Source organism: Strix aluco, chromosome 3 (assembly GCF_031877795.1).
Source record: "Strix aluco isolate bStrAlu1 chromosome 3, bStrAlu1.hap1, whole genome shotgun sequence".
Lineage (NCBI taxonomy): Eukaryota > Metazoa > Chordata > Aves > Strigiformes > Strigidae > Strix > Strix aluco.
Window position 1 is genome coordinate 52,766,278 of NC_133933.1, and position 26,227 is coordinate 52,792,504.

The following is a 26,227-nucleotide window of genomic DNA, read 5'->3' on the forward strand; positions in this document are numbered from 1 at the left end:
AGAGTCTCCAATGTCCTGCAGAGATCACAGCAGCAGCATTTCAACAAAACAGGCCAAAAGAAGTAAGCAAAGTTAGTAAAAGAAAAGGAGATTTGACGAAGCGGTCATAATTAAGAAAGTCAGTCCAGTTTAACCCAGATGGGTTAAACATGTTTTAAAAAAGTTCAACTAAACCTGCTAAAAGTAACATTTAATTGTGTCACCAAACAGTCATTAAAACAAAGAAGCACTTGAAAGCACCTCATAACTAGGGGAATAAAAAGCTACTCTCTTTCTATAATTGCAGTATTTCAGCCATGGCCACTGTATTTTCTCTTTCCCTCCTACTGCTTCAGAGTCTCTCATTCCACACTCAGGACAACAATGCAAATGCAGCGACTCTGAGTAATCACCAACGCTATTCCCGATAGAGGAAACAGCAGTTGACCACTTGATTACATAGGAAGCTCCTCATTTCCTTTGCAGTTCTCTTCATAATAGCATAAATAATCTAGAAAAAGGTATCATGTGGTACAAGCATAAAGACCAACTTTAGTGATTTTCTGTCAAAAGGCATTTGGTCAGAAAGCACCATTAATTTTTCAAACAATGGAGCTGAGATAAATGACCAAGTGGGGGGGGGGGAAAGGTTGATTTACTGTTTTATAATTGTTGATTTTACTCTCTCAAATATTTTGGGGTTGAGTCTCTAATTAGATTAAGTGTTCTGTGCAAGACTATTCACGTTTTATGAAAAATTTCTATTTCCAAACAGTAGCAAGGCAGCTCTTTTCCCACTCATGAACACTGGTATCTCATTACTTCTTTAAAATGATATAAAGCATCTTGCATTATCATTCTGTGGCAATACCAGGTAAGATAAGAATCTGGCTTCACTTTTAGTCATGATGAGGGGTTGAAAGGTAAGTATGGGACTGATGCAGCTGAATAAATGCTCAACATTTTAAGTAGCCAGAGTCACTTGCTCACTTCTCATTTAAGCATCAGAACAAGGCTACTCTTAACAGCTCAGTAACTAAACCAGTACTGCCCCATTATTTCATAACAGCTTGCCCTTGTTTCACAAAGGGTTGCTAGCAGGGGCTTACAGAAGAGTGAGGAAGTTTCAGAAGGCAGGTCAGTCAGATCACCAGTTGCAAGACTGGGTGTGTGGAGTTGGGAGGAGACAGGAACTGAAGACAACTGAAAAGCTGAATGCTTAATCATCACATAAGCATCCTTCACATTACTGCTTTCTTCCTCACCTTTCCTACTCACCCCTGGTCTGGAATAATGCACTTAAAAATAAACAATCTATTTCTGTATTCGATCATTGCTTAGACTAGGCAGCAGTTTCATTCCTAGAATTGAGAGTAGATGGTTACAGATCTTACAGAGCACAACTCAATATATTGCTCCTTCAAGAGTTTGTTCATTCAACATTAAGGCTTCACATTGTTTTAACACAGGCAGTCTCTCTCCACCGCACATTGCCGCAGCTGTCTTCAGCTGAAGAGATTCCATTTATGAAAGAAGACTTCTGGAGTTCTGAGGAACTGCAGATTTTGATCTCTCAACTTCTGGGACAAACCGGTCCTGACCTACTGGCTTCCCAGAGTGTGCAATAAACCTTTTTAACCATGTTTTTAAGGTGGAAATTCAAAAAGAAGCATCTGGACCTGGGGATTATCAGATGAAATGATAATTTAGCTACTTAAGAATGGGTAGCAAGTTTGCATCAAAATAGATTCCAACATAACATGCAGGAAAAATGATTTAAAGCTTTCTTTAAATTTAATATCAACATATAAAATCTAATGTGGAGTTTTTGGGGGCTTGCTTGCTTGGTTTATTTCAGTTTTTAATTCCTGCTATGTTAATAATGGCCTTGTTAATTTACAAAATTAACAGATTAACAAGTGTCAAAGTCATAATTTAAATTTTAATGGTAAAAATACCCCACTGAAGCGACAAATAGCAATATTAAACATCTGTGGCCAGATGATATTATAGTCTACTTTCAAACTAGTGCTTCAGCATTTCTTCTCCCAAAAATGTTGCACTATCAGCATAGCTATATTTCCATGCAATTGACAGAATCTCCGTATCTAATCAACTATATCAGATGTTTTGAAGTTCTGATACCATGAAAAAAGACCTTTCTGTGGTTAAAATTAACATTTCGTAGATAAAACTTTTCGTTTCTAAACATCACAAATGCAAGACACATTCAGCAGCTACGACCAGCCCCCACAACTGGCGTGCTGCTTTTTAAGACATTTTTCAGGCATCACAGAGGCCCATATCACAATGGCAGAATTCAAAACACAAAGAACGTGAGGTTCAGTATGAAGAATTGAACTAGTGAACACAGTGTACTGCACAAAATACAGCAAAGTTAATAATAATCAGGAGTGAAAAGAGTAGAATTTAGACAACTTACAATCACTTCTCATCTTGCAGCATTTGGACTTCATCCAACCTCCCCCCACAATCTATCATATAAGCAAAGCATGCTCCTTCAATGTATGCCTAAATCAATGGATACATAAAGCAATTCTGAAACATTAAGATACTTTCAGTCATAGAAGTTGGGTAGGACAGGAGAAGGCGGCTGTGCTCAACATTCTCATAGCACTCAAGCACATGCCTAAACGTTTTGCCAGAGGAAGTTCTACAAGGTGGGTGTTTGGGTTTTGTTTTGGGGTGGAGGTTTTTTGTTTTGGTTTTTGTTTGGGTTTTTGAGTGTTTTTCTAATGCCATGGAATTCAGCGAGGACAAATGCAAAGTCCTGCCCCAAAAAGGAATAATGTCTTAGGAGAAGAGATGGAAGAAAATGGGTTTCTTCCTCCTGGAGGAGAGATGGCTTTGGGTAGACCTACAAAGCAGCCCACAATATCTACAAGGAGGCCATCAAGAAGATGCAGCAAGGATCTTCACAGTAGTACACAGTTGGACAACAGGAGACAATGGACAAGTTGAAACAGTAGAGGCTTTTAAACTCAATGTAAGAAAAAGCTTTTTCACCATTAGGACAGTCAAGCAGTGGAGCAGGGTGTGTAGTACCTGGTCCTTAGGGGTTTTCAAGACCTTACTGGGTAAAGCCCTGAGGGGCCTCAGGGCTGACCTTGCTTTGAGCAGATTGAACTAGAAACCTCCTGAGTTTTCCAAACAAATGTATCCCATGATCTTACTTAAACATTCATAGATGATAGGCTAACTGATTTTCCAAGACTATTCTCCTAAAGAAAACTCGTAATTATTACACCAGCCAGGCAGGCATCCTTAGTTTACACAACTTGACCTCCAAAGCACAGAATAATAGAGGTTGAGACCAAAAGGAGAGTTCTGATACATGTTGGGACATCTCGGTATGTCACAAGAAGGGCCATGACAAAAGAAACAAAGCAGTTTAAGTAGCAGCATAACATTTGCAAATTTCTCTTCAGGTATGAGTCCAACTGGTAGAGATTAGGGACACTAACAACTGTATGAGTGGTTCTACTACACATATCAAGAGTCATTTCTCCAACTAATGCAATGCAGTCCATCCCAGATGGAAATAAACTGGAGTGGGTGCACACACCATTGATCCATCTAGGATCACAGGGTAATTCAGGGAGTAAGGAACCTCAGCACTTTCCAATCCAACCTGCTGCTGAAAGAAAGGTCATCTCTGAGGTCAGATCAGGCTGTTTGCAGCTTTATCCAGTCTGTTCTTAAAAACCTCCATGGACAGAAACTGCACCACCTCCCTGTGCAACCTGTTCCACTACTTGACTATTCACTGGCATCTGAGAAGTTTTACTTTGTAGAACACATTTGTAGTTAGCAAACTGCATAATGATTTCACTTTTAATAGGGATAAAGTGAACTGTAAGCCTGAAAACATTTTTTTCAAATATTATCATGTACATCTCTATATATTATCACTGTACAGTGGCTCTAAAATAAGCTTGCTTACTCTGCCAGTGCAAAATACTAAGACTAGCCTCTACCTCGTTTTTCCTTTAAGAATACAAAGTGATGTTTTATAACATCAGGAATTTTCAGGATGATTCTTTCAACATGCAGTCCTGTTCATTCGTCAAGAAAGATTATACAACCAAAAAGCAATGAAAGATCAGAAAAGGCAAGACAAACACAGAAATTTAAGGCAAGGACTCAGAAGAGGCTTTAAAAAATAATTTTAAAAAATCAAATATTACCTGCCCTCCCTATATCCTCAAACTGATGAGATTTCTGAGGTTGTATGTGTTACTTTTGAACACAGTTCAGTTCTGAAGTTCCAGACAAGCATCTGAGTGCAACAGGGAAAGTGATTCACCACCATCAATACCAATTTGTTGCTATTCTCTAGTTGCTACAGGGTGTATGGGGCACAACAGGGCAGGAGTGGGTGGAAATATTATTATTAATAATAATAATAATAATCACATGCTAACCACAGCAGTACAACTTGATTTTGAGGAGAACACCACAAAGCAACTGAACATGAGAAGAAAACAAACTGAGAAAGCACGAACGAAAGGAAAGTGGGGTAGACCAAGACAAAAAAGAGATCAAGAATGAAGAAACACTGGTCTGATTACTCTAACAGTCTAGCTCCAAGCTTCTCAGTCATTCACTTCATACAAGTATACATAGGGGCAGGAGGAGGGAAGAATCAGTATCTGAATTTCAGACACTAAGAGAAGCCTCTGTTTCAGTGTTCTTGTGAACAAAAAACCCAAAATGAAGTAAAAAGTCCTAAATCCGCAAAACAGAGGATCAGCCTTTCTCTTGCACACTCAAAGAAAATTAAGAAAGAAGGTAACAGTCTTATTCTAAGGAGAAAAATGCACTCGTGGTTCACCTTATTTATCCATCTCAAAACACTAGGCACCCAATTCAACTTTAAATCTCTCCTTAATTTCAATTTGCAGATGAGAGATCTTACTTTCTGAACTTAATTTAGCTGGCACGCAGCATGTAGCTACTAAGTTGTATGTAACAACAGAAAAATGTCATGGTCTTATTTTCTACATGCCACTATACAATTATAGCTGTATGGCAATGGAGATACTGTTTATATGATACAGGTCTAGGATCTGCATCGTGTGAATTTGTCATAGCGCTGGTTCTAGAAACCACCTACACTAAAAATGAAGATTTTCCTGATCATTGTCAATAATTTCATGATCAAAAATACTCGAGCAGATATTCACCCCTGCTGAGAGTACTAGACTAACAGTAATGCACTGTAAAGCCTACATGGCCTGTATCAGCCAGTAATGAGTTGTTTTCAAATTGTAATCTGGATACCTGGAGCAGTCAAGAGGACTGCTCCTCCACAGAGAGCAGTGTAAATATGTCACCGACACTACTTTTAACATGTGGATCATCGTGTCATCTTTTGAGACCGACTTGATATTTAGTAGTTGCTGTCAGGTAATCACTAAATATCTTTTAGATATCTATGTCCACAAAAATCACATGTACGAGTCTCCATTTCAGCACTATAAAAACATGGTCCTCATTATCAGAAGTTTGGAAATTCTCAATACAGAAGGCATATGGGCAACTATCAAAGCAATTCGATCAGTTTCTTTTCAAATTATTTAATGCAATAATTAAATAAGCATTTTCTTAATGCTGATCAAGCTACCTGAGCACTGAAGAACTAGGAAAACCAGCTCTGAGTTTTTTGATGTCAAGCAGAGAACAGCTGTTTTTGTCTTTTTGAATCATACCTTTCAAACGCGTAACCAAAAGACAGCATGCATTTCAGCCGCCAAAAGTTACAGACTAGCAAATTATTATTTTGGGGTTTTTTTAAATTAAAAAGACATACAGAACAAATTAGGAACAATGAAATTGACTGATTAGTTTGAGTAAATGTAGAAGACAGGAATCACATTTTTTAGTCTTTTATCCTGAAAGCAACTGCCATACAGTAAAACACACATTTGGGCCTTTACGAATTGAGATACATGACCAAACTATACTGAAGTCTTGACTCTTCCCTCTCAAGATGTTAATTTCCAGTGATGTTACCTCCACACAAGGACTTCAGCCTAAATTTTAAGCTATGTAACATCTCAAACAGCTAAACGTAAACAAACTGAAATGGAACATCTTTTTCCCAAAGTGAGATTTTTCAGAGGTTCTCCTGAACAAAAAGGAGCAAGTATAATTTTCTCCATAAAGACATAGGTTTCCATTTTGGAAAGCTGTTCTGTTTGGACAGACCCATACTAATAAAGTGAGATGAACTAATTTGCAATATCAGAGTCAGAAACAGTAATTCCAGCAACCATTCATTTTTAAGCTGTGATCAAGAACTACTGAGCTTAGACACGCAACTCCTCCCTGTGCCACAGGCTACCCACTCTTCATCAGCAGCAAGGTTTACACAACTAAGCAATGAAAATTTTCATGCTTTTTTCATTAAGAAAGTGATCTCAAGGAGCAGATTTTGTGAACAATCAAGTCCAGATCAGATATATTTTTGTTAAAACAAAGCAAAATATTTTTTACTAAAATTTGTTCACTACTTTAAAAATTCAAATCCTCTGGAATACCCTTTAGCTCTGGGAAAAAAGTGCTTGCAATGCTTTTCAGACTGAAAATAAAATCTACACCTTTTAATATATTGAAGCAAATTCTATTTTGGAATTTGTAGCATTTAAGTTTTCTATAATCTGTCTCATATTATAAACATGATTTTTATTAAAATGTAGAATTACAAAGTGAAAAGCACTTTCCCAGTCAGGAAGGTAAATTTGCACTGAGGAATGAACATGCTCACTTCACCTTTCAAATGGCACATTCGATTATCAAAGGAGCTATGTTTTAAAAAGCACTACCAAATCTATATTAAGGATTTCTTCTAGAAGACAACAAGTTACTGTTTTTTATCATGTAACTGGTTAACAAAACTGGTCTCTGCAGCTGTGTTAATCAGGAGCTGCCAGAAGAAAGAGTTTGCTAGGGTACTGTATATGAATCCTTATTCTCAGCAAGTCTTGCACTTCTGCCCAGTAGGTAGTTCTGCAGCCAGTGACACGGCTTGTATGTTTAGTTAACTCCACTTAAAAAATTCCCACCTTTCATTTGTCATCATTACATTGCAAAAAAAACTACCAGAAAATGAATTGATTGCTTACTTTCAAGCATATTTCTAAAATAAAATTCTATCAAATAACCTTAATTTTATTCTTATCAGGTGGCTGTCATTACAGTGGCACACGGACCAAGGACAACTTACAATACAAACAGTAACGCACATGATTAACAGTTAACAGGAGTTTTTCGAGTTTAAACAGGCTCAGATTACAAAAGCATTTAGTAACTTGGTTTGGCTTACTCAGATATTAAAACATAGTTAATGAAGGCATAAGTGATACTACCATGCAAGATTTCAAATATATTCTGACTCACCATGAAACAATTTAGGCTTCAACTGGTGATATTACCTAAAGAATCTTTGCAGCAAATCAAGATTAACATAGCTGAAAAGTTACACCAAAAGACATGACTATCCTCTCATTAGAGAGGGATTATGTCACCAGAATATGAAAAGAGAACCCAAAGAGAAAAAAAAAAAAAAAAAGATCTGTCAAGAAGCAAAGACTGCAGTATACAGAAGTGGAAAGGGATTTAAAAATATAAGGAGTTCCTAGCTTCTTTTCCTCTTAATTAACAACCAATAAACTCTCTCAGTGTGATGTGTGTGCTGGCTACTGTTTTGTTTCTCTACTACTGATGACAGTAGTTTTCCAGGTTTATTTGTACAGAAATAAACAAAACAAAACACCATGAACATTTCTTATATTCTCAGTTAACACCATATTATCTGTGCTGTGTATTTTTTATTATTATTCACAATGAGAAGCAAGCTTTCTTTAGGATTAGGTACTTTAGAGTAACTCGTTCAAGAAGATTTTTTTTTAATTAGTACTGCAAAGCATTTGGGGATTTTGAATTTCTTCTGTATTCAGTATTCACTTTAAGAATGTTAATAAAACATATATACTTGTCTTAATTAACAGTTTAAGATTCCTAGCAGTTCAAATACCATAAAGTTACACACATGGAAAAGATAAATTAATCATCAAGTTTAAAACTTAAGTTACCTATTTAGTGAAATGAGGCAATTTCATGTAGATTTGATATTTAAGTATTTTGAAACAAAAAAAATGAAGCCAAATATTAAAATTATTTGTTTTCCACGAAGATATATAACCTAGTTCTCACTGTATCCATGTAGCAAACAGAGAAAAGGGGCATTCCTTGCTATAGCATGTAAGTCAGCTTAAGATTTAAACTGGGGGTGGTGTGGTGGCAATGGCGTATGACATCCTAAGCGTAACTCCACCCCCCGCCCTATATTTTATAAGGTGAAATCTTAAGTTAGCATGACCCAGCAAATAGCAAGCTGCATACATGCATAAAAATCTGGCTTCTCTTTCCGGCTCTGTAGTAACCAAATTTACAGCAGTTTTTAACACATTACTTCATGTATCTGCATCACTGTTTTCCCATCCTACTGTCCTGGAGACATTATTACAAATTGAGGATGCTAGATGTCTTTTATACAAACACAAGACAGTTTAAGAGGCTACAACTACACACAAGTTAAACAAAATGAGATTACTTAGATCATACTTACTATCATCTTGGAGAAGTACTCTAAGCAAAAGATTAAAAAAGAAATATCTAGTAACATCATTGGTTTCTAAATATTTTTGATTGAGCATTGTCTACTTTCAAGAATTAGACTCAAAATTGCTCATTACGTAAAAAACATATCATATATGTTCTACCTAGAAAACTGGTTTAGATAATAGTCAATGTAAGGAAAAAGTCAGACTACCATGTTATTTTGTACTGGCATACACAAACAGGAAAGCTCAGTAATACAAAAAGAAGAGTCCACTTGTGTATAGCAAGAAAGCAGCTTTTCCAAACAAATGCAGTAAACTTTAGCACCTAAACTTGTAAGACTTTTTTTTCATTTGACATACAGTTCACATGTAAATAAGGAAAGAATTTTTTGAAATAAACTAAGCACCAATTAAAATGTTGTCAACTTTTAATGACGTTTAAGACAGATGGACATTGGGGGTGGAGGATAAGGCAGAGAAAGGGCTGGCCAAAGTTTTTGAAAGCCACGGTAAATACCAACATACAAATTTAATTGTGATTATTCAGTAGTCCTAGACATTGCAAAAGTGGTAAGGATCAGCTCAAAACAACTGCTAAACATTAGCAGCAGAAAAACCCGTCATTGCCTTTCCCTGTCATCAACATAATAGAGCAGAAAGAGAATCAAAGACAGTTCCACGTTGCAGAAGACAACCACCATGATGGCAATCAGATGGCAGTGACGGGAGGAAGAAGGCCAACACTATCAGCTTTCGTGCCGAGAGGTGAGTGAAGAAGTGACTGCAGAACAGAGTATGTACATACATGTGAAACTATTCATCCTCTTCTATAGCTGTTGAGGTGGAAAAGGCTTCAGATTACTTAAGCATCTATCAGTCATGCCAAAGAACAGTACTCTTCAGTATTTTACTTCAGAAATTAAGGGTATAATGGTATCAGAAATATGCTTGTATCTCACTTTGCTTGCAGACTTCTACTACCACTGATAATGTCAGTGGTAGTAGACCACCTTGGAAGGAGGGAACTAGGAAAAAGGCATGTGGATCAAGGATCAGAGCAATTGCCTTGGCCATTTTGCACCATAAACACCCTTTTTATCCCCAGGATTTGGCTAAATTTAGCTCTACCTGCTGTAAGTACCATCCTAATTACCTTTGAGGTGGTTAGGAAGGAATTTTTCCCCTTGGTGCAAGATTCACTTCTCAGCAGCTGGGGAATTCAGTGCAAGGTTAATCCAGAAAACTCATTCTCTCTCTACCTAGCAGGTACCCAGAACAGATGACACTCAAACTCAAAGCGTATTAGAAGAAAAATCTCTCCAAAACAAGGAAAATGGTTATAATCTATGGTTATAATAGTTCAGCAAGCAAGAAATAAAACACCTCTTCTCCCCACTTCCTTAGAAGAAAAACCCCACTGTCACAGCCACCATCAGCACAGGGACTAGTTGGTTATAAAGAGGCCCGACTGCAACGGTCTGGCCGTTCCAAACTCCAAACTCCACACGGCACATGCTACAGGACTGGCTGATCAGTAACCTCATGGGAAGCTACTGACAAAGCTGGATAATCAGAGAGTCATGCTCCCGGGGTCTTTCTGAAGCCTACATCGCAGGATGAATACATCAACACTGTTGTAATTGGCATTTCTCACCCTAAGTAGAAGATTGGGGTTTGCAGTTTAGAGTGGTGGATTTGAGATTATTGGGGCAGAGTGTGTGCAGGGGAAATGTGAAGAGAAGGATTATATACAGACAGGTTTATTGAGAGAGCTAGATCAGTGCATTTATAATTATATACAAGGATATTTATGAGCGCACAAGGATGCTCAAAGACCTGGAGACAAATACAGAACACTGAAGAGAAGACAGACACACTTAAGGTTAAGTGCTGAGTTTCAATAGGTTTTTACGAATTTCAGACTACCACTACCAGAGTGTTGTACAATACTCTTTGCTTCAGTACACGACTGTCTCACATCAGTACAATGCTATGCAAGTTTTGTGCTGCCACTTGACACGTATAACTCAAGATGAATGACGATTAATTTGAGCAGGCAAAGTTTTCAAATTTGGCTAATCTCATAAATTTGATAGACTGATTTTCTGAGCCACGCTTCATTTTAATGCAAGCAAGAAAGCAAAGCACAAAACAAAAGTATTCTGGCACTTGTAGTAGACTGTAAACAATTTATTTCCAGCAACAAGAATTAATAACTCCCTCAGAACTACCAATACTCAAGATACTGAGTCAGTATCAGACTGTTAAGAGATTTGCTTGATTACTACTTCAGAAAATTCTACTAGGATTTTGAACACTGTAAAATTCAAACACCATAAGGTCATCACAGATACTACCTTACATGCCAACTTTAGTCAAAAGCTACATAGACAGACAGAAATGAGAAGGTAACAGAGAACCAGATTTTTCACTGTAAATTCTGAGAAAGGCTCTAGGATAGAGACAATGCCTTTCTTCCACATTTTTTTCTTATTAAATGGCTAGAACAGCTGAGACAGACTGCAAACTGAGCTCATGTCTTGAACACTTCTTGGGACTGTAATAATTTCATGACTTTGGGATGGTTAGGTCTTTAGATGCTTGTAGACGGCTTCAGTAAATATGCCAATAGTGCATAAAATTACTTCATTGATTTATTTTTTTTTTTGTAGTTGGGTATCAATCCTTATCTGCCTAAAAACAGTTTGCTATAGGCATAACAGCTGAATTTATTGAAATAATCCTTGTTGTGCTATGGCAACAACTGAAACACTCTTGGTAATACCACTTAAAATTTCAGTATTTCTGGAGACTTCATTGAAAGTATTCCAATACATCTCTTACACAAAACAAAGAAGGGCTTTGTTAGAGCATTTCATCAATTTTTGAAGGAGGAAACAGTTGTTTGCCACCCCCCCCCTTTTTTTTTAAAAGGCTTCAACAAAGCTAAAGAATTAGATTGCAAAATGCAGTAATCTTAATTCCACTTTTGAGTTTCCTCACTATACAGCAAACACTAGACATAATAGGCAATCCACCAAAACCAATTAGCAGGATTGAGCAATGTTTTCATTAGTAAACACTGTCCTTCCATCACAATTTTCAAATTATTTTCCTTTTCCAGATATGAAAACAATCTACTCCACTCTTTCAACAGTCAGAATAAATACAGTAAGTGTTAAAGAACTCTTTTGAAACATCCATTCTGTCTACACTGAAAATAAATACTATTCCTGTTCAGTAAGGCTATCAGTTTAAGTGGAAACAACTTACATGTTTCCTAACGAAATGCCCAGCATTCTACAAGAAGTATGCAATGCTTGGATATGATCCGAACACAGTAAATATTATTGAACTATACCTGAAAGGTGAATACAAGCCAGATTTCTCAACATAAAAGAAACTGTATTATAAGATCATTTTATCAATGCAAAACTTTCTAAAACACCACCTGATACAATTTGGCACATAAACATCTCCCTTTCAGGAGAATACTGCTTCACAGACAGCATTGTTCTCATATTTTTTAAATTAAGAACATGGAATAATTTTTTTTTTTACTAAAATTGAGAACAATAAAATGGTTAAAGGGTCCTTTTTAATTTCAAGCTGATGCAATGATCAAAGTAGAGCACCTTCTGGGAGGGCAGAGGGAGGGAGACCTTTTCTTGTTGTAGTCATTGGGGGAGGTTTTCTTTGTTGTTTGAACTCTTTTGCCCAACTGTAGGCTAGACAACAGCCACTAATCTTCACTAAGAAGGGGGATTCTGATCTTCCACTAGGTTGTGTGAGCAATACAATACACGTGTAAAACCATGACACTGCAATTAAGTTGTGCATCTGCCTGTAAGAAAATACTCAAGTGTGGACTGACAAGACCCATCTGACAAAGCTCTACTAAATAGCTCATGGGATGCTGAAAAAAAAAAAAAATCTAGGAACTGAAACTTTAGTTCATAGATACTGTTATGGGCAACATACTTTGCTGGTCAAATAAATATTGTTGCCAGACAACTTCTTTCATTTTTTCCCGCCACTATAACGGTGCTTTCACTATGGAGCAGACCAGAAATTCAGCCATGCTCTGGGACACAATTCACCAAGGGCAAGCAAGACTTAAAACAGTTCATCAAGAAACTGTAATCTAGTACTAGGTAGAAAGTTATTGTGAGAGCTTTCATCATATTCCCTAGTTCTAGCTACAACAGAATACAACATATCAAAGTAGCAATAAAAACAATGAACAGATAAAACAAAAAACATCACCCTGGAGCTATTAACATACAACATCATTTTTGTTTCAGTCTGCCATCACTCTATAGCAACTAGTGCCATATTACGCAAAACCTATTCTAGAATATTTACCCAAGAGTTGACCTGACATTAGAAGTCATATTCAAACAGATACTCAATTTCTAATTACATCGCAAACTAGGTTTTCTAATGTCTTTGAAAATAATCACTATAGTAACTCTTAACTACTTTTTTAGTCTAGTGTATCTTATAATCTTGAAATACACGAGTCAAATTAGAAATCCATTGATAATTATTCTTAGAATATACCAACCACCATTTAAAAAAACTTAAAACTCGCAAAATTGATGATGTGTAATTTCTGCTCTTGACTGGAACAGACTACATGGGCAAACTTACAGAAGAGGACCATACACAATTTCATCAATACAATCACAAACTCTATTAACAGAGTCTTCTATTTATATGATAAAATTTAAAGACAGATTAGAAATACATGTATCAGTATTATTTACATTTCCTAGTGTCCCATTTGTACTTAAACCAAACCATACATTGTAATCTTCTAGATGACAACCCTAACCCTAGGACTTTTTTTCCAATTCTTTCAGGATTAAAACTCTACTAATTACTTCTGGAAATGTCTTTAATCTACACCAAAACAGTCCAAGACAGACCAGGGCAATACAGCCCTGTCCTGTTCAGTATGGAGAGAAATGAAGAAAGCAGTATCTAGACAGATGGCTTCTTCATAAGGAGACAAAAATGTAGGTGGTATCAGAGGAATGATTCCCTGGTAATAATACCTGAGCTAGATGATCTGAAGAGGAGTTCACAAAAGGTCTAACTTAGAGGTGAACACCCAAGGAAAGAAAGCAGCTCTTGAAAATGTAATGAAATACAACATATGACAACACTAACCAATTGATAACCTTGAGGCTAAACCTGTAACAGAAATAGATTACCATAATCCTGAAGTATTACACAAAATGGTTTTACCAAATTATACACACCTAACAGGGAAAAACTAAAAGTCACCCAGAATAAGAAGGTATCAGCAAAACAGGTGAGTACTGAAAAAAAAGAAGCAATGAACACTAGACTTACATCAAAGCAGATTTTTTTATTCCTACTAGAGAACCAAACTAGACAGCAATAAAGGGCAGAACTGCAATTTGATGATTGAGGATAACCAATCACATGGAAAACATATCCTCTCACTGCAAAAAGTTATGTTACAACCATATGTATTTGTTTATTAAGCAGAAGTTCACAAGGCATGATACAGTCCAGGAAAATAGCTTGGATGTTACTGCTAGACCTGAACTACTTCTCATCAATACAGTTTTATCTCTGTTGTGTCCCATTTTCATCTTGGATTATCAAACTTCTAGACAGGGACAGTTACAGAACAGCAGTAATTTTTACTTGCAATTGAAGACTAAGGGTGGGAGGGGGACACTCTGCATAGTGTTTAACTAGAATTATGAGCCAAGTCATGTATGCATCCAGAAGAACTATCTAATACCTAGTATGGTTTATCCTAATAACATTCATTGAAACAAAAAAATTTAGCTAAAGAGTATTTCTAAGCTGCTTAGTCATAAAGATAAACCAAAACAAAGAGCTGCCTCTGATACATACCTTGACCAGCAAAAACACTGAGCAACAACTCAGGAAAGAAAAGATACGAACATTTGCTTTACAGAGGCCACTGAATTTAATGAAAGCGCTAAAAATTATTGTTGCTACTGCAAACTTTAGCTTCAATTTCCACATTCTTGACTGCTTAGGAAATAATAAAACTGAAAGAAGCATCTCAATGCAAATCAGAAAAGTTTACATTTCCTTCCCTGAAAACAAGAGAAGAGCATGAAAGGACATAAGGAAATGAACAAGCAGAGAGAAAAGAGAGCAAAGGAAACCTGACAAATTAGAAAAAGCAATGTTCCTTGAGCATTTTCACTTTTAATGATCTTGATTCCACCCAGAAAGAGAAATGTATTGTACTCCATTTCTACACAAATCTCAGAAAATTTCCAAGGAGATGAGTGTTCAACATTATTTATCATTTCCAATCTTGATGTACAAAACTAGACGGCAGAAATCCCACACTAGTTGTTTATATGGCAATTCTTAACTCTGCTATGAGCTACAGCTAATGCAACATGTTGCCCACTTATCTTCATCTCAACTACTTAACAAACATAATTAATGTGAACACATTGCTTAACAGTTACTGAAATAATTCATACGTTGGGATTGGATATCCGGTTAAAAAAAAACTATCCCCCTAAAACGTTATTGCATTTTGTGCTGGGTTCGTGTGGTGGGGTTTTTGGTAGCGGGGGAGGGGGCTACAGCAGCGGCCCCCTGTGAAAAGCTTCTTGAAAGCTCCTCTGGCTCCAAGTCGGACCTGCCTCTGACCAAGGCCGAACCAATGGTGGCTGCACCCCTGCGATAACATATTTAGGAAGTGGAATCTGAGAGGGGGTGGAAGGACTTCTGAGGAGGAATTACAAGAAGGACACCTATGCAAACACCAAGGTCAGTGGAAGGAAGGAGGAAGGGGACAAGGTGCACCGGAGCATGGACCCCCCCTGTATCCCATGGTGAGATGGCACGGCTTCCCCCCACCACCACCCATGGGGGTCACCAGAGGAGCACAGATTCACCTGCAGCCTGTGGAGGACCCCCAGGACTCTGTGGGAAGGAGAAACCCCCACTGTTAGAGTTTGGCACTGGGAGGGCTGCAACTCATGGAGATGACCCCCACTGGAGCATCTCGAGAAGAATGCATCTGTGGGAAGGAGTCACAGCGGAGGTTTGCGGAGGACTGTCTCCTGTGAGAGGGGAACCACGTGGAGCAGGGGGAAGAATGGAGAAGAGTGCTTTAATCCCACCTTGGAGGAAGCAGCAGTGACCAACTGCAGCCCCCCCCATCCCCTGCCCCTGCACCGCTGGGGAGGAGGTAAGAGATACTGGGAACAAAGCTGGGCCCGATAAGAAGGTAGGGGTGGGGGGAGATGTTTTAAGATATGGTAACGCTTCTCACTGTCCCATTCTGTCTGTTAAGTGTTGGCTTTGTTAGTATCTGCATTATAGTGATGTTCTTGGGTTTTTTGCTTCCCATAACCATCTTGCTTTTTGCCTGTGCCCATCTAAATGGGTGAGGGACCCCTCCCTGTCCCTCTCTCGATTCCTGAGCCTTTTTGTTTTACTCTTCTCCTTCCCAGAGCTCGGGGAGGAGTGGGGGGGGTGGGGGGGGTGGGAGGAGAGAGTGAACGGCTGTGTGGTGCTCAGTTGGCCTCTGGGCCTAAACCACGACACATTTAACTGCTAGCAGCTGATTTTTTAAGGTAAAAATTAATGTTGCAAAGAGAAAAGATCTCCAAAATCAACATAACAACCTGAACAGCAGAAATTAACCGGCTCTAGCCTTTTCACCAGCTAAAGGCAAAATCCCATACATCTCTACTCACTGGAATGAGCATCACTCAAAATATATTTTATATGTAAATATTTTTCCTAGCCAAAAATCAAGAATTACCTAAGTAGTGCTTTACTTAAATATACTTCAGAAAAGGCTTCCATTAGCATGAAGTTCGTCTTGAAAGACGGAGCAAATACTCCATTACTTACCTGGAATATGTTCTAAATTTAACAAGTTTATCATAACATTCAGTGTATTACTTCACACTGTGATTTGCAATTCCACCTTCATCAGAACAACTGGTCAAAACCAGAAGTTACTCTTTATGCAACGCTCTGAATTTTGCCTAGCCACAATCTACTTCCCTTCATTTCTAACAAAGCAACTTTTCAAACAAATACTGACACAAAGATAAATTCGGAGTGGTTTCTTATGTTCTACATCCTTATCTCAAACACCAATTCATTTCCATTTTTAAGACCTTCAGCTAAGCTTTAGTTTTTCTTACCCTGTTTAGATGAATATTTCTTACTGACAAAAGCAAATTTGTATTAATTATAAAACAAGGTTTTCCTCAAAAATCATAGAAGTGTGTTCCATTAATTTTCTTTTAACCTTTTTGAATGAGAAGTAGTTTTGTCAGAAAAAAACACGCTTGTGAAAACAAAGCAAATCCCTAACATGTCCAGAGGACCAGGGGTTTTTTCAACTGAAAAATAATGCTCATCAGTGGCATTTTAGGCAGGGAACAGATTCACACATCAGGAGGGAATTCTTAAAAGCCAATATGTCTGAATTGTATGGACCTAATTAGCCACTACCTCAAGAAATAATTTACATAAGGAATATTAAAAGCACAGCATAAAGCTGCTTCCTAGAAATATTTTCATGCCAGTACATTGTCTGTAGACTGTGGTCAAAATCTTAACTCAAAGTTCTTATCGCTCTCTAGGTAATAGCGATTATATTTCATTTGTAAAGACAGAGTATTCACTTTTACTCAGTTAAACGAAAACTGGTCTCCAAGTAGCCCTTTTGATGCAAATGAGCAGACCTGTGTCCCTGACTTCTTTTCTCCATCCATTTCAATGCAGAACTAGAACTCAGTGTTTTTACCTCCTCTTGAACTGTGCCTGTTTGGTGGTAGTAATTACTGGAAAATATTCTACTCACTAAAAAGTGTAGGCACCAGTCCTTAAAGACTATAAGACACCTTTCCAGACTGTCTAAATATTGGCTTAAACATTTGTTCCAAAAAGAATTTATTTTCCGTATCATAGGTCTGGTATACTTAAAAAGACAGTATTCTCAGATATATTCATCAGCTTCTTGATATCTATATGGTTTGCAGAGCTACACTAGTTAAAACTACTAAAAAATGTAGAAGCCAACGTGTGGAGAAAGCCCAAGCATTTCCACCAATTTATCTGATGCTTCCCTACCTCTAGACTTGCACTTTCACTACAAGCTTCACCTGCAGTGCAGTAGGCACAGTCACTGGTAATCCCAATCTTAAAACATGAGTCCTTTTAAAGTCTCACAGCCAGATAAACCTATGGGTGAGCAACCGTTCAGATAGGTTTTAAATCCCCTGTAGATTCCCAAAAGATTCCTAATTATTACTAACTAGATTTAAATAACAAGCTTGTAGAACTACTTGGCAACGACAACAAATTTACATCATATATCAGTCTCCCCTATGATCTTTAATGAACCAGAATCAGATCTGAACCCAAAGAATAGAGACAAAAATTGCATCAACTTTAAAATATCTTGTCATCCAGCATTCTGTGTAACACTTTCCGTAAATAGATTAATTGTATTTAAAGCCAGTGAAAAGAATTTAAAACATACTGACTAGCTCAAACATATGTAACACCAGAACAGGGGGAAGCCAGTATGTAAAAACAACAAAAAAAACCTCCACACTAAACAAAATAACTCCACCCTCGTTCTGAAGAGTTATTCCTAATACCTTGCTGCAAAGCCTACGCAAGTGATTTTCAGACAAAAAAAAAAAAATAGAAATCATCAAATAGCCATAAAGACCTACCAAATTTCTCTTTTTTCAAGTATGGATATTTAAAAGTTAAATACTCTATTAGTAGTTATTCTTAACACAAAGCATGCTTTTTCTCCAAGCTTTATGATTAGACCTTTCTACTTTTGTTAACATGTAGGTGTATTAGATTAGTTTAGAACAGCTTTCTCCATCAGAAAACAGAACTACAACAGATTAATGTTTCTGACAACAATCCCCAAGTCCCTGGGCAACTATCAAAAAAACCCCACCTGTCTTAAAAAGTGTCTTGCCTCAAAAAATTAAATGCAATTCACATTCCTAACCCACAAACCACGTTCAGAAAAACACAGCGCTCTCCTCCTCTCATACACAATTATGAAAGCATACATTAAAGATGAAACCTTATTTTGACATCAAGACCAACAATAACGCCTAGTTCACGTATGGCATCTTAAAAACAGATCTTAAATGCTTTCAGGAGGATTCATATTTATTCTATCCAACAGTGATAAATGCACTAGTCTACAGTGCTTTTGCATCCCTTGCTCTCTTCCAAAACATCCATATGCAGTTATTTTATATAATCAATCACTTAATTCCAGTAAGCACTTGGGGGGGGGGGGGGGGGGGGAGAGAAGTGTGTGCGCAAGGTGAAAGTACATAAATGCAAATTATTTCTTATCTACAGACTTCTGAACAACCGTATGCACTTGTTACCAAATCATTAATTCAAACTTACTCCTTTTTGAAAACTTGGGTACTATAATCACTCAAGATTTAAATCGAGATCAAAACACAAATTTATCTCCTACTGCAAAAGGTCTGAAGTCTTTTTACTGTGTTTCTATACTTGGCCAAGGGAAGAAAAAAAAAAAAGGGAAAAAGCAAGCCAGATATTAAAAGCATCCAAAAACTTGGTAACACTTGGAACAAAGGCAAGGAGAAAGTAAAACAGAAAGGGGAAACAGATTTAAAGAAAAGGGCTAATATACTGTTTCATTTTGAATTTCAGTGTTGATTTATCTACAAAAACATGATTCACCCTACATTTCCCCCAAACCTTCTGTATCTTCTTTAGACTTGCAAAAGTGAGTAGCTGCCTCATCATTTGAGTAAAGCAAAGTAAAGCTTAACCAAATTTAAATCATAGCATTACAGAGCAATTCAGCAAAGGCCTGTACCTAGCATCACTCCTGACACCGCTAGATTTTAACTAGTATTAACCAAAACTTTAAAAACCAGTTTTGGGTTTGTTCATTTATAAGCATCTCAAGACACAGAGCTTCTCTCACCTACTTTCTGAATAAAATTAAAAAAATCTTCAAAATGCAAATGATGCAAACTATTAAAAGATTTCTCAGAATAACAACAAGTGTTAAAATAGGTAAATACCTAACAAAGTTAAAGTTTCCACCTTGCTCTCAAGCATGAGTCCACAAGTGACTTCAGTGAAAGCATAAGTGAAGATACGAAACCCTCACTCCACTCCCAAGAAGTCTTCCATCTTCTTCACATGGGATACAGACAGTGGAATATCCAACTGAGCACAGAACAGGAAGTTCCCTTCATCCCTGTTTTGCTGGGGAAAAGTCGCACTGAATGACTTAGTTAACTGTTCATATCACACAACAAGTTAGGAAAAAGTTAGTAACAGAACTCTACAACGTGCCCTACCCAAGGGTCTTGCTTTTTAGTATCTTATAGGCAACATACTTCAAGAAATAATTTGTGCCTATCTCTCAAAAGAGGCAAGTAGACAAGTGGATCTGTAACCCCTTAGGACTATTCTACCCATGAAATATTAACAGGAATTCAAACTGATTTGTTTCATGAAGCACTTCTCTGAAAAAACGCCACACATTTAAACCACTTTCAAAATCCTACTCTATACATTCAAAACCAAGTCACATTTTACACTCTCCATTAAAGTGATGAGGACCCAATGGACTGACAGCAATTGTGTCTCACCAAAGAATCAGACCTTTCAAACTAACACTGAGATACATCAGTAGGTCACACATGAATGAATACCTTTCACTGTCACTGCCTAAGCTATACTGTCAAAACTCTAGTCAGTTAACAGTAGATTTCACTCTTCCTTTTCTTTTCTGAATATATAAATCTCCCTGAAACCCTACTATTAGGAAGTGATCAGCTCCTCTGGAAAATCCTACTCTTTCTCTATAGGAAACTTCAAAGACAAGTCAGTTAAACCAGATTGTTTACACTGAAGAAATGCCTGGAGAATCACTATAAGGCATCAAGTCTCCATATTCTAAACATGATATACACAACCAGAAGCTCCTGGGTGACTATTTGCAGCACAGGCACGTGCTAGCTGCGCAAAGTTAACCCAGCAGGCCAATAACTGTGTCTGAACAGTTTAAAATGATCCTGTTCAATCCAGCTCAGGCACACCCAACCAGAAGTCACATCCAGGTTACTGCATCTTCAGAGATGCCATGATTGCTGCATCCCCCACAATAAGCAAGATGTGCCTTATGGTCAAGCTAAGCCTGGAACAGCGGGCAAAAACAACAGAGGATTGTCAGCTCTCAAGCAGCCTAGTAAAAGGGCTTTCATTTAAGCTGATAAATAGTACACATGTGAATCACACCATCATCTGGGTTGAAAATATTGCCAAATTTGGGTCAGCTTAGGATAAACTGTGAAAGAAATGTGAAGATCTGTATCTGTAATTATCTGGAAGGACAATATACTTTATCTATAAAACTGTTACCTACTGCCAGTTTGTTGTAAATGCACCTGCAGTCTTATCAAACATTTCTAGAAATAGTAGTCTAAAAAGCTCAGATGTTCAAAGATATGCACGCACTTGATTTTTACTATCGGTAGTTCAACTGAAATAAATGTTATCATTGACAGTGGTAAGTATGCTCCTATACAGGTTCAGAGGCTTAATTTCCTAAGTGTGGAGCTAATGCAAGTAAAATTTCTTTTCACAACAGCTGTAATGGAGCTAGTAGCTTTTGTGCAAAGTCTAGTTAATTATGATAAACGTAAGGTTGACCTAAAAAGTGGTAAGATTTGTTAAAACTACTTACTAATAACACTACAGAAGCACAATCTACCATAAACATGAAGAAAACAGGCTGGAGTTAGAATGTATTGGGAATGGACAAACGAGTTAATCAGACACAAAATAAACCACAGACAGTTAGCACTCGACCTGCAATTCCAGATCATGCTATGCTCTCAAACACAATCACGAAGGCTCCTTCATGCTAGCATCAGCCCACTTTTTTGAACAAGTGACTGTCAGCCAACAGTGAGATCATTAAAACCTAAGCAATACAAGCAAGGAGCTCTAATTATGATAAATATTGCAAGATGCAGGAAATAGTCACAGAAAACCCTCATCTTCATGTTCAAGAAACAGTTTGCAACGAGCAGAACTGAAAATACCCAAAGCAGTTCTTTTTAAGCTATCACAGACTTAATCTTAGAATTGCTTTCTAGACTTTTTCGTGGCTACGCTAGCAGGCAACACCTGGATGCAGAAACAGGAGCAAGCTCCCAAGACCAAGCCAACGTGATTTCTCAGAGGCTTCTGTTAATAAACAACCAGGACCAGGGCCAGGCCAAGCGCAAGTGTGAATTTCCTCCTTTTCCCCGGGAACACGCACATGACCGGCCTCCACCCTCGGAGAGGGGAGCTCGCTGTCACACACAAACAGGGCTGTAACCTGCCTCCCCAGCCCTCCCCCCCCACAGCCCCCCCCCCCCCCCCCGCCGCTTTCAAACCAGACGCGCAGCATTAACCAGCCAAAGGGAACATGACAAGGGGTAGTGGTAGGGTGTGGTTTGACTATTACTTTTCTAAAAAAAGAGTAAAACCCAGCCTCCCTCAGCCATCAGAAACACCCATTTCATTAGGAAGAAATGACCCGCTGTGTTTTTCCGGTACAACATGTGAGCTCAGGACTACGAACGTGCTCCCGGTATTTACTTGACACCGAGGGCTGGCAGCCTCCGGCCACGGCGAACCAAAGCGCGGCGACCGTCACGCCGGGGGAAGGCAACGCCGGGGACTGCACCAGCGGCCCCCAGAGCCGCCCTAGGAGCGCAGGTTGCTTTGTAGGAGGCGCCTCCTGCACAAAGCCGAGTATTTGAAGGAACAAACGAGCAGGCAACAACAGAAAAGCCCACCAGCAGGCTTTTCGGTCCTTCTCTTCCACCAGCAGCCTTTCGGCTCTGTTTAAGTCACAGATAGACAAAAAAAAGCCCACGGAGGTAACCCGTTTCGGGGTCGGGAGGGGGGGTTAGCCTCTCTATGACCGCCCTTGCCCGCCCCCTTTCGCCACCTCCAGCTCCCAGAGGGTTTCCTGCTTCTGAGCCGCCTGTCCCGCAGGGTCGGGCCGGCATGTGCCTGCGGGAGGGGAAGGGAGGCGCGAGGGGAGGGCTCTGGCCCTGCGCTCCCTTTCTGTCCCCGGCGGCTGCAACCTGCCTCTTCTTCCCCCGAGCCGCTCCGGGCAGGGCAAGGGGCCCGGCGCTCGCTCCCCGGCCCTCCCCGCCGAGGAGCGGAGCCTCCTCCCCGGCCCGAGCGGGCCGCGCGTTACCGGAGAGCGAGGGGGAGGCCCGCGCCCCAGCCCCCCGGCCGGGGGGGCGGCGGGGGGGGCCAGGCTGACCGCGGGCCGCGAGGCGGAGCCGGGCGCGGCCTGGCCCGGGCGCGGTGTCTCACCTCGCGGGCGGCCCGGAGGGGGTGGCGGGGAGCACCGGGCCGCGGCGGGCGGGGCAGGGGGGACCGCGGCGGGGTCGCTCACCTCGGTGGGGTCGCTGATCTCGAACAGGTCCAGCCGGTTCGCGTTCCAGTGGTTGATGATGTCGGCGAGTTTGCGCCGCTCCTCCTCCCGGCTGCCGCCGCCGCCGCCCGACATCCTCGCCGAGCCCGCCGCCGGGGAGCCGAGCCGCGGCCGGGCCCTCTCCGCCGAGCCCCGGCGAGGGGCGGAGGCGGGGACGGAGCGGGGGGTCCCTCAGTCCCGGCTGGGGAGGGGAGGGGCCGGCTCTCCCCTCGGCCGCTGCCGGCACAGGCGATGCGGAAACGCCCCGGGATCGCGCCGCCGATAGCGATCGGCCCCGGAGGACAGCGGGGAAGGAGAGAAAGAGAAAGGGGGAAGGGCGGGGAGGAGGAGGAGAAGGCGGAGGAGGAGGAAGGATGCCCCAAGTCGTCGTCGGCGGCCGCTGTGTCTCCCAGCTCGGCAGCGTCTGTCCCCACTCGCCTGCCCTGAGCCGAGCGAAGCCGCCGCCGCTGCTGCCGCCTTTCTCCGCCCCGGTATCGCCCTCCCCTCGCTCCCTCACACACCGTCCCGTGCGCGCCCCCGCCCGGCCGCCCGCCCTCCTCCTCCCCCTCCCACTCCCGGGGGCGCGCGCGCGCGCTCCCGCCGGCCTTCACCTCCCGGCGGCGGCCGCGCGCCTCAGGAGGGCGCCCCCTGCCCCCCCCCCCCTCCGCTCCGGCGCGGGGAGGGGGCCGGGGGCGGGGCGGGGCGCGGCCAGGTGCGGCGGGGAACGGCCGCGGGGGGAGGGGCGGCGGCCGGGGACACGCGGCGGCCGTTAGCGGGGGGGGGGGCGGGGAGCAGGCAGCGGAGTGGGGGTTGCGTGTGCGTGTGTGTCTGTGTGTCCGTACGCGCCGCGGGAGGCCCCTCAGCCCTCAGCGGGAGCCCCGGCTGCCGCGCGGGGCCGGCGGTCGGGCCCTCGCAGCAACAAAGGGCCTGGGCTGCCGCGGCCGCGGGAACAAAGACCCTGCGGTGGAGGCTGGCGCGGCCCCGCCGTGGCCTCTCCGCGCCAGGACGGCCGGGCGGGCGGGCGGGCATGTCCCCGCTTCCCAGCCCTCCCTCCCAAACCCCCGCCCGCCCGCGGGCAGAGGTCAGGACGCACGGCCGGGGAGCGGGGGAGCAGGTCAAGGCCGCGGCGGAGCGGAGCGGAGCGGTGCCGGGCGGTGCCACCCGCGTACCCTGCGGCCTCCAGCCCCTCGCCTCGCCTTCCCCTGCCTCGGCTTCTCCCTGCAGAGCGAGGGGAGTAACGCCCCGCTGCTTCCCTCGGTGCTGCTGTGTTTAAAAATGTTTTGTGGAGTGTTTTCGGAGCGCCGTGTGAAAGGAATTGTCTAAAAAAGGCTGTATTGACAAATTTCCACAGCTTGAGATGAACCTGAGAGGAAGTTAAAGCATCAGATATGTTTGAATGCGTCTTAGACATACAATTTATGTGTGGGTTCTCACAAAATGTGTCAGTTGTCTGTAAGAGGCATCGCCCATTGTATGGCCTTTGGAAACCAGTACAGCTCTGGGGGTTTGGCTTTGGTTTTTAACCCACTGAAGTAAGTAATGCATCCTGATACTTAAGCAGTCGTATTTACTTTGCATTGGGCATCCTCTGAAATTTAGTCCTTGAACAATCATATTTGAACTCAGTTGCCGGAGTGTGTATCTTTTTTGGTTTCTTCATGTGGTTAAAAAGGGAGAAATACTGTTTCTTTTTAGTGTACCTGGCAAAGTATTTTAAGTTCCTCTTTCTGAGGGAGTACAGATGAGTGGGTTTTGCTGATGAAGTTTTGATTGGCTGGGTTATTTGAAGAAGGAGATTCCTCAGAGGCCTTGTCTACATTAAGCAATTAAATTATTGTTTTTATCCACCAGTATAGCTCCTGTATAAGTACCAGCAGTTCTGGTTTTACAGGTGAAGGTCAGTTATACTTTTGCCCTACATCTCTAACTGTGCCATATTAGAGTTTTACAGTTCCAAGGACGGAAGAGATCCTATTTCTCGGATCCCACTCAGGGAGGTGTTGAAAGCCCTTCTGAGAGCCCTTGGAGAACTTGGAGGGGGGGACAAAACCTCAAGTTCTTGTGATATCATCATTCTAAAACTATACTATATTCCTTTTAGAAGTAAAGTGTAGAGAGAAGATGGAACAGACAAACAAAGAAATACAACTCACATAAAAGGGGAAAAAAAATATGCTCAATTTTTTTTCCATGTCCAGAAAGAATGTGCTGCCAGATAACTTTGGATGTTCTGGCAGTGCCTGCAAAGATCAAGAAACCATGTAAAATCTGTGATGCCATAATCCACAACCCAGGCAGATAGCTGCATGCTCGGTGACAGATGACATTTACAGAGTGGTGTGCTGATTTGGGTGCTTGTCTCTGGATGTTGGTGAAATGGGATTGTTGAAGACACAGGATGAGAAACAGTGGATGTATTACTTCAGGATTAGGAAGAAGACTTTTATGTACAGGGTGTGCATAGATCACCATTTTGCTATTAGAAGCTACATAGATAAAATTGTTTTTGCTGGGGAAAAGAGGCGGTTGCTCTGGGAAAACTGGCTACTGAAAGTAGTTGATTTAGCATTGCTGGCGTGTTTGGGTTTTCAAATGCCGAGGAGCACCAGGAATAAAATTATCACTGTGCTGGACCCATGTGGTATATATAATCAGCTGTGAATTGATTTTATTCTATTTTAACCGCAGCTAGTCAGCATTTCTAATCCGTAGCTAGACTCCAGCCTGGAAACAAACAAACCCTTCAAACTGAGCAGGACTGGAGCAGGCTAATAATGTTTAGATGTCATTTCTCAGAAATCTCAAGTCACTACAATGTATTTCTGTAGTGGCAGGAGCAATGGAAACGCTACTGATGGTCAGATACCAGGAGCGACCACGCTGCTGATCAGCTGTACGCTGAGCTGGACGGTGCTGAAGCAGTGTTGAAAGAAACCAGGCCTGCTTGTACCTGCAGAACAAGTTGTTGCCATCAACAGTCAAATAGCAGCAGCTTTAGTACAGCATCAGGGTTTAAGAAAAATCGTAATATAGACAAGAATTCAGCTGTCGGAGTGAACCAGCAGGACGGTATGCGAATGGAGATTGT

General features: G+C 41.1%; 1 protein-coding gene across 24 annotated transcripts in view; it reads right to left on the reverse strand.

Moving 5' to 3' along the window:
* AFDN (afadin, adherens junction formation factor) overlaps positions 1 to 23,627 on the reverse strand; it is a 132,896-nt gene extending 109,269 nt beyond the window's left edge. For all 24 annotated transcript variants that reach the window (XM_074818592.1, XM_074818587.1, XM_074818585.1 and 21 more), the window contains exon 1: positions 23,122 to 23,627. In XM_074818592.1, coding sequence (XP_074674693.1) covers positions 23,122 to 23,235 — 114 coding nt within the window. In that variant the 5' untranslated portion in view covers positions 23,236 to 23,627. The remainder of the gene's footprint in view (positions 1 to 23,121) is intronic.
* Positions 23,628 to 26,227: the final 2,600 nt, after the last annotated feature.